The sequence below is a fragment of the Lycium barbarum genome, chromosome 10 (genome assembly GCF_019175385.1).
Source record: "Lycium barbarum isolate Lr01 chromosome 10, ASM1917538v2, whole genome shotgun sequence".
NCBI lineage: Eukaryota > Viridiplantae > Streptophyta > Magnoliopsida > Solanales > Solanaceae > Lycium > Lycium barbarum.
In genome coordinates, this window is record NC_083346.1 from 19682788 (window position 1) to 19693116 (window position 10329).

The 10329-nt window shown below is 33.8% G+C and overlaps 1 protein-coding gene across 1 annotated transcript; it reads right to left on the minus strand.

Moving 5' to 3' along the window:
• Window positions 1–510, minus strand: LOC132612806 (uncharacterized). Its single transcript, XM_060326893.1, has one exon. It carries the CDS (start codon window positions 508–510, stop codon window positions 1–3), a length of 510 nt encoding a protein of 169 aa, XP_060182876.1.
• Window positions 511–10329: the final 9819 nt, after the last annotated feature.

The window sequence follows — 10329 nt, forward strand, 5'->3', positions numbered from 1 at the left end:
TCAATCATCTCTAACCACAAAACCATCACCAATCAAGTGATCTATCTTTCGTTCAGGGTGCTCAAAGAAATCTGCTACATCCAAGTGTGTGATGTCAATTTGATTTTCAGAGATAAAATTAGCTTCGGGATTTTTCTCTTTTCTTTTAATTGATGCCTGATAAAGCTCAACCAAGTGTTTTGTCATACGACAGATACGTGACCAGTGTCCACTTCCACCACATCGATAGCATTTGTTTTCTGAGCCACGCGCTTCTGGCACTTCATGCCTATCATCCTTCTTTTTCCCCTTTTGGTGGTGATTTTTCCTTGAAGAGTGATTAACATCAGGAAAATAATTTCTTCTTTGACCATTATAACCACCACGACCACGACTATTTTCACGACCACGACTATTATCATGACCACGACCGGGGCCACGACCTTTTCCACGCCTGGAGTAGTGGGCATACACCTCATTCACTTCAGGGAGTGGTGCAGCGCCAGTAGGTCGATTCTCGTGATTTTTCATCAGCAAATCATTATTTTGTTCAGCCACAAGAAGATGAGCAATCAAATCACAATACTTTGTGAAACCTTTCTCTCGATATTGCTGCTGCAGGAGCACATTCGAGGCATGAAAAGTGGAGAACGTCTTTTCCAGCTTATCAGAATCACTAATCTTTTCTCCACATAGTGTCAATATAGAAGTAATTCTGAACATCTCAGAGTTATACTTCATAACTGATTTGAAATCTTGTAGCCTTAGATTGATCCATTCATGTCGTGCTTTTGGGAGGAAGACCATCTTCAGGTGGTCATACCTTTCTTTCAAGTTTTTCCATAAAACGAGTGGATTCTTAATAGTAAGATATTCAATTTTCAGGTCCTCATCAAGATGATGACGCAAGAATATCATAGCCTTGGCATTTTCTTGGTTGGATGCTTTATTATTTTCTTTAATGGTGTCTCCAAGACCCATAGCATCAAGATGGATTGCAGCATCTAGCACCCATGATAGGTAGTTTTTGCCCGAAATATTAAGGGCAACGAACTCGAGTTTTGTAAGGTTAGCCATAAAATAGAGAGAATAAAAATATTACCTTAACCTTCAAAAATTCCTTGAGACGGTAGAGTCTCGTGCTCATAATATGTTATAAAATGAAGCTAAAAGAGTAACAATAGTAAAGGATGAAAACAATAGAAATAAATAGACAAGAGAGGAGAGATTTTATTATTCTTCCAAAATGTGTTACAAGTTCATTCCATATGAAAACTTATGCCTCTATTTATAGTGCTACATATGCATTCAATATATGAGATAATGGAAGAACCATTATGATGGTGGAAGATGATGGAAGAACCATTAAGATGGTGGAAGATAATGGAAGAACCATTAAGATGGTGGAAGATAATAGAAGAGACATTATATTTGTGTAGTGGACATCCATACTATATATTTCATAACATTGATGATTATCCTTATTTTAGGAATTTTATCAATTTATTGTCATTTTTCAAGAATCATTATTTTGCACATGTACAGGGTAATACTACCATTTTTGTGCAATTAATAATTGTTTCTTAATTTTATAGCAATACATTTTCATATCTTATACATTAATATTTACATTTTATACTTACACATGTATTAATTAACTATATTTTGGTACAGTTCGTCAGTGCAGAGAAAATCAGAGCAATTAATTTTTTAAACGCAGAGCAAAAATTCGATCAAGTCAAGGTCTCGTCACCTTTTTAAAAGTTGACATTTGAGGCGATTGATTGGGTTCTTGATCCATTGGTTATTGCATTTTTACACATGGGTTAAAGGGGGTAAAGGGGACAAGAGGGGGAAGATCATTATTTTTTGGAACAAAAAAGGGTGTTTATCTACATTATAAGAAAAAGGAGGGGTTAATTTAATTATCATTTTCTACACAACACTTACACTTCTTTGATTTTTTTTACCCCCCCCCCCCCTAAACCCTAAACATTTTTCTCTCTCCTTACTCCTCTCTCAACCCGCCGTCACCCCCTTCACGCCGGAGCTCCGAGCTCCGGTGAACTCCAAACCACCTCCACCACCATCCGTGAACCCCCACTGCCCTATAACTCCCTCTTCCTCTCCAACCCACAGCCGCCGACCACCACCCCACTGCCAAGCGCAACCACCACAACACACACCACGAACCAAACGACACCCCAACACCCCTTTTGTCTTCTTCACTGCTCCGGTGAACCGAAGCAGCCGGAAAAACCACCACCGCCGCCTCCGTTCTCCATCCCCATGCTGCTTCACACACCAAACAACGAACCATAACTGTTCATTCTCCCTCCTCCCTTTTCTTCTCTGGTGGAGAGCCATCTCCGGAGAACTACAACAATGCCAACTACCATCCCTCTTATTCCTCTGTTTACTCCTCTTCTTGCTCTCTATTTTGTTCTTGTACTTTGATTTTTTAGATTTCTAGTAGCTCCGGCGAAACGCACCAACTCCGACGAGCAGAGCCAACAACACAACGCCACCACTCACGTTCCTGTTCCAATACTCCCATCATCCTCTTATTGCTTTTTGTTCTCGTCACTATCTCCCCATAAAACTTGAAAACCTAGTGATGCTCTGCCATTCTCCGACGTCCCTGTGCTAATTTTGACACTGCCGGAGCATCGTCTCCGGCATAACGGGCTCGCTGATGATCCGTTGCTTCTGCTGCTTTGTTGAATTTTTTTTTACTTAGTTATATTTTGTAGTATATTTTTGGTTCTGCTAATGTTTGTTATTGTTGGTTTGTTGTGCTACTGTTGGACTATTTTTTGCGTTTCCAGCCCATCCATTTTGTCCCGTTTTAGATCTAGCCAGAGTTGAATTTTTCGATGATGAATTTTTCGGTGACTGTTTGAGATCTCCGGCCAGCGTTTAAATAATTGGTGTTTGCTACTTTTTTTTTTCGTTTTGGGACTGGTTTTGCACTTATTTTATTTTCCAGCGATGAGCTTCGTCTTCAAGGGCGAAACTTGCTTCCTTTGGCTACTGCCCACTGTTACTATCGATATTTGGACTGATTTTACATTTCTTTTACTAAATAAATGTTGGCTTTGTGCCCGAAAAAATACTTTTGGCAGTCAATGGTACGTACTATTACCTTTTTTTATCGCATTTAGTTAAATTCATTTGGGCAAATACTACACCCAAATGGCCGATGAAGAAATTTCCGTCGATTTTCAAGGCCTCCCATGTACAAAAGACGAGTTTTTTATTTTAACTTTATTCATTATTTCTTTAACGTCACGCCCCAAAATCCACCCTAGACGTGACCGGCATCCGACGTCATGAACAACATTGGAAGAACCTAAACGATACAATAATAACACTTGAAACCCGCCAGGTTCAACATTCGCCTCCGACAGTTTATAAAATAAAGGTAAACAAATCATGCATATATGAACTAAATAAGCGGAAGTCTTTAATATCATAAAAGTTAATCAAAACGTGACAAACGCCCAAGAGTTAACAAAACTCAACAACTACCCACAAGAATGTATACTATGGAGCTTCTAGGATAAAGAAGTAACAGTTTGACTCATCGGGACGCAACCCAAAAACTAATAATAAATGAACAAAATAATAGGGTGTCCCACGAATGAACGTGTGGGCTCACCAAATCAGCAGCAACAGCAAGTCCTTCCTAAGAGCCTGAAGTATCAAGAACCTGCTCTCCTTCGTTACCTAACATACCATAAAAAAACAACAATGGTGTGCCTGAGTACTTCGTATTCAGTGAGTGTCTCAGGGACAATAAGAAATATGAAATAGATTATAATAGTACATAAAGGAATCAGTCCAGAAAAGATAGTATAAAAACAGTTATTCCACTTTGTGATTCTTAATATCATTTGCTAAACAGTTTACAAGCCATTTCAAAATCCCAGTTTCAATTAAGCTTTTAAATCAATCAGGCATAAATACCAGTCTCTTAATAAAGATTTATATCAAAATCGCCCACATGGGCCCCATTTTTTTCAATTATGCCTTTCAAATTGATCATGATTGTCAACAACAGTTCCATGAGAATAAGAATATCACACATGCCAATACAGGCCCAAGAATCAATCACATCGAAAGGATGACCGTAAAGGTTCCCTAAACACTGCGCAATACACCGGAATATGGATTCACGGTGGTTACTCTTCCTCCCGAATAACAAGGCCATTAATACACCCCAGGTAGCGAACCCAGAAGTGGCCACTCTTCCCCCCGAATGGCTAGACAATTAATACACTAGGATCCATAGTGGCTACTCTTCCTCCCGAATAGCAAGGCAAACACAACAACAAGGTCCATGGCGTAGAAGCCGATTCACAACTTGTCTTAAAGTAGTCACACCATCAATAACATTAAAGTTCATTATGCCATATCGAAAGAATAAGTCATTCCAATCAATGTTTTGAAAACGTACAACTTCTTTACAAAGATTTTCATGTCTCAATTCATCAATGAGAATGTCATTACCAACTTGTAACTAGCATTACTAAGCATCTCTCATAGAGGAAAACATTCATAATATCTTATACATATATAGGGTTTGTTACAATCTAGGTTTAATGTGGGTTTGTCCCCTCACACACATTAACCACCATTTAGACATGAATTAGAGTTCAAGAAACATGAAAAGATTACTTTTCCTTCCATTCATTAAAGAATCTTGAATAAAATTTATACTTCCAACAATAGTTTCAAAAAGTGATTTTCATTCAAAATAAGTTTTTAAAAGAGAGACATACAAATCACCTTTATAGTCAAAAATGATTTTAAAAGAGACATACATCACAACCAAATAGTTCATAAAAACCGATCGAAAGATTATGTTCAAAAGAGACATGCCTTAATTTGTTAAACAAGATTTAACAATTCACTTTTCTAATGAAGAACACCCAAACCCTAGCTTGAATCACTTTGGAAGGAATTATGGTGCAAACCCTAGGTTTTGGTCACAAGAATCATGTTAAGAATCATGGGTTTGATGTTAGAATGAATTAGCAATGTTAAGGATGTCCTTACCTTTGATTTGAAGACTTGGAGGAATGTTTTTCGTCCTTAGGATTGTTTAGAAAGTGGAGGAATAAACAAAACAAGTGTCTTATTTATATTTTTCTGGTGAAAACGAGCCAAATGACGCCTCCGAAGGACGGACCGTCCTTCGTGTTACGGACCGTTTTTTGGACCGTCCTTTAGTGGAAATTTCCAGAGAGTTCTGGTGATTTTTGAGACGTTACGGTTCCATGTTACGGCCCGTAACACGTATTACGGTCTGTAACGTCTCACCGTAACACAGGCCAAATTTTCAGCGAAGACAGGCTTCGGTAAAACGGGCATAACTTTTTGTACGCAACTTTTCTTGGGTTGGGCGACCTACCGTTGAAAAGCTATTTCAAATATCTACAACTTTTATCAAGGAAGTTTTTCCAAATTCGCAACGTATTTTCATGAAAATCGCCCAGAAGATAGACCTATCAAAACTTAGGCGAATTTAAGAGCCCTTAAGAATTTCAATTGTTGGTTTGACTTCAAAACGACCATCTTCCATCCGAATTCATCAAGAATAGATTCATATAGATATAATATCATGTTAACACTAGATTTTTACACCTTCACACCTAGTTCAAGTTTACGGGGTGTTACATTTAATTCATTCGATAGTTATTTATTCTCTTACTAACACTTTTACTAAGTGTTTATACAGGTACCCGGAGATACATACCGAAGACGACCCTCGGAAGGAACCCGAAGACTTCATCGAATCACTGTTTGTATTTACTTTCCGCATTTTTTATAACTGTACAAAACATAAACTCATAGTATAGTGAAAACTTTAATTTTGGAATGACGGGTTGATATATTTATTTACTTGTCGCCTTGTTTGTTAAACTTAAAATTGTCATTCGCTTTAGGCAAGACTTAGGTCGTCAATACTCTCATAACTAGATTAAATTGACTTGGTATAGATACTTTGTTAAATAAATTCACACTTTTGACGTTTAGGCAAAAATACTAGTCCATCCTTTATTTTATATTCTTTATACACTCTTAATACAACTTACATTTTATATTATTTCGTGTACACTAATACGTATTTTAATTAAGTTAAATCCATAATTTGACGCTAGGCAAATATTAAGTCGTCCATTTACAAATCTTTTATTCTTTAGAGGCATTACACATTTTCACTCATTTTTTATCCACAATTCCTTATACTTATTTTTTACCAATACTTTTTACAATTATTTTGTTCCTTATTCTTTTGATAGGATATTCATTAAACAAACACTCTTTTTAACTAAACGGTCGAAATAAGTCAAATAAACTTCACTTTTCTGAATAATTTCGTTATATAAAATCTTTACACCAATGAATATTCGTAAATTATTTTCACATTCTTTATGCACTAATATACCTAGTTATACAATTCTTTATACATTTTAGGTTTAACGTACACTCTTTTACACTTGAAATATGTTCTTTATGTGTTTAATATACATACATTCTTTTAATATACATAGACGCACATTCTTTATATCCTTGATATATTTATTTTTACATAGTCTTACATTTTTTTTTATATATTCTTAATATAGTTATACATTCTTTACACTAACATATATATACACTCTTTGTACTAACAGATATACTTTTGCACTTACGAGGTACATTCTCTTTATACTCTTTTATATATTCTTTTTTACTATACATTCTTTATGAATACTTGATACTTGATGTAAATACATTTTTATACACTATATATACTTAGTATATTATCACCTAGTGTAGCTTTTCATGAAATCATAACATTTTGAAAACAAGTAACAATAATGATAAACAGATAGATAATCCCCCTCTAGTGTTCAATTAAACTAAGTCTAAGGACTGTCTTCGGACGGGCTCTGAGGGATGCTTAATACCTTCGCCTCGGAGTAAATAAATCCCTTATCTAGAATCTTATAGGTTTCGTGGACTAAAAATGGAGTAGACACACAAATACATATAGGTTTCCTGATTTTTTTAAAAAATAAGGTGGCGACTCTAACCCTTTCTAAACCAGTTAGAAGAACCGGAAAGTTGCAAACTATCTTGGACCCGTTCAAAATAGGGCGTAACAGGTGGGGTCCACACAAAGAAGTAGGAGACAATTGCAACAAATAAATAAATAAATAAATAATAGGATATTTAAATAATGATAATAAGTTCAGAAAATGGTAAAGGTAGGCTTAGAGAAAATTTAAAGAAGAGAAATTCAGAAAAAAAAAAATAACGATTTAAATAGATCTATAATAGTAAATTTTTTTAAAAAATTAAGCTGGGGCCCACTCTTCTATAATAGTAGAAATAAAAAAAATAAGGTGGGATCCACGTGAAGAATTATGAAACAATTGCAAAAAAAAATCTGTGGGGTCCAGGTGAAGAAGTAGGAGACAATTGTAAAAAAAAAAAAAAGACATTTAAATAATGATAATAAGTTCAGAAAAGGGTAAAACTACGCTTAGAGAAAATTTAAAAAAGAGAAATTCAGGAAAAAAGAAATAATGATTTAAATTGAACACAAAAATCGCTAAAGAAGTCGTAAAACCAAAAGATTTAAAACTTATACCCAAAACATACGTCTCATACAAGTAATGAGGAATAACATCAAGAAGACGAAATATAAACGGTCAAGAAACGTATACACATATTTTCTTAAAATGATGAAATTGGTCTATACTGAAAAATTTAAGACTACAACAGATGCTGACACATTGTAATTTGAATTGTAGTAGCTAGTAAGTGTGTTATTAAAATAACATGTTCTGCATAATTTGGGATTAGCAAGTATGTATGTTTTTGTATTGTTGAGTATTCTTGATAGTTTTTAGAACTTATGGGTATAAATAAATTTTCCAAAACAAAAAGTGAAATATGTTTTGAAAAATTATGGCCTAACACATTTTCAAAACTTGAAAAACTTCACCCAAATCAAGTTTTTCAATTTTTTTTTTTGGGAATCTATGGCCAAACGGTAGCTAAATATACCCTTCTTTTGAATTTCAGTTCAAATATACCCTTTCCGCTATACTTTCGGTCCAAATATATCCTTTCCGCTATACTTTCGGTCCAAATATATCCTTTCCGCTATACTTTCGGTCCAAATATACCCCTTTCATCATACTTTGACATAAATTTGCCTTTAATTTTGATGGAGAGACACGTGTCAAGTTTAGAATCAAATGACTCACCTCTAATTTTAAATACCCGATTTCGTTAAAACTCACCTACTTAACCCGACCCGATCCATTTTCTTTCAATCGAGTTTGAAGACTTTTAGGGCTCGTTTAGTATAAGGAATAAGGGATAATTTATCCCAAAATAAATTTAAGATGATTTTATCACATGTTTATTTAGGATAAAATCGAGGTATAACTAATCTCAGATTAGTTATCCTGGGAATGTAGTGTTATTTTTACTCCTGTAGGAGGTGGAAAAAATAATCCCAAAATAATCAATTTCGAAATACTTAATTATGAGATAACTTGTTTCCCCACCAAACAACCCCTTAGATTTTACTTTCGAGTCATGTTACACTTGTTTTCTGTTTTTTGTTTTTATTTAGTTTATTTTCCAACTAGTTTTGTTGGAGGAATAGTTATGCTCTGCCAAAAAGGGTGTTAGAGCTTGTTTGGATGGGCTTTAAAAAAGCAGCTTATAAGATGAATTTTAGATAAGCTAAGTTAAATGAGCTTAATCATTTTTTTGAGCTTATTTTAGCACAAAATGGCTTATAAGCTGGTCAACCAAATACTCAAAAAAGTTGAAAAAAACCTATAAGTCAATCCAAACGGGCTCTTAATATCTTTTAGGGATAATTTGAATCTACTTCTTTAAAGAAGCTACAGAAATTTTATTTGGTTTTTTCCTCCAATAATAAGGGACAAAATAAAACTAATGGATTAAACAGAGACTTTATAAGAGTCTTAAGCTTTTTCAATAAAATTTCATGTATATAATTTGTTTGAAATATTCTTTAGCTTCTTAAGATGCAAAATTATTGTTTAATTTCTTATAATTGATTTATCCCGATAATTCTTTTTGATAGATAATAAAGTTCCAATCTGTTTAGTCTTTTTTAATACATTATTGATTCGGTATGATTTTATTAATTTGAATTTTGAAATAAACATTTACCATATTTTCTAAATTTTTTTTATTATTATTTGTTAAAGCTTGATCAATAACTCATTTTGGAAATTGTATTAAAGTTTTAGTGCTTCTATTCTTCCTTTTTCTTTTTGTATTTTGGATAATCTGATTGATATTTCCTAGTTGACAAATTTAACCAAAAAGGTATCATACGCCAATGAAATTATTTTTTATCATACACCAATGAAATTATTTTTTCTGAAAAATAACTAATTTCATATTGGTATAATAGAAAATTAGAAAAATATAACTTGATTCTAGAACAATAAAATGTAAAATTTTAAGATATATATTAATGACTTTGCACTCTTAATTTGCAACCCAGTCGCTTTCGTTATTTTCATTTCTATACAGCTTTGAATTTCTTGGCCTTATCTGACCTCTTTTTATGCTCTATTGAGCTGAGGGTCTTTCGGAAATAGCCGTCCTACTTTGGTAGGAGTAAGGTTTGCGTACACTCGGTCTGCGTACACTCTACCCTCCCCAGATTCACGTCGTGAGATTTCACTGGGTGGTTGTTGTTGTTGTTGTTGTTGTTGTTGTTGTGTTGTAGTAATCCAATTCTTTGCTTTTACTTTCTAGTTTGACTTGTACTCCCTCCGATCACTTTTACTTGTTTACTTTTGACTTTGCACATCCCTTAAGAAATAATAAATGAAGTTCATAATTTACTAATACATCCATATTAATTGGTGCATATTTTTATTGGATTTGAAAAATGATTTGAAGTGAATATTTAATATTATGGGTAAAACAGGAAAAAGATTGTCTTCTCTTGATATGCTAAAAGTGACAAGTAAAAGTGATTTTTTTTTTTTTTTGAGAATACTGCACAACTAAAAGTGAACGGAAGGAGTAACTGTTTTGATAATTTCAAGAATCTATTTCATATTTAAAATAACTAGTCTTTGAGCTTTTATTATTCATCACTGTTTAATTTAATGATCGTCACAATACTTTTGTTTATCACAACTAGATATCTTTAAGTTTTTGCACACAAAAATAGATTCACTCTAAGAAAATTTATTGTATTCCTTGGAAATGGCTAAATATTTTGACAATGCATATGACTTTTTGGAAGAAGCTACATATATATAACTTATATAATCAATCTAATATGTG

Bases quoted from the DNA above. Each gene is read 5' to 3' on its own strand.
- LOC132612806 (XM_060326893.1), bottom strand. From the start codon at position 510: ATGAAAAATCACGAGAATCGACCTACTGGCGCTGCACCACTCCCTGAA.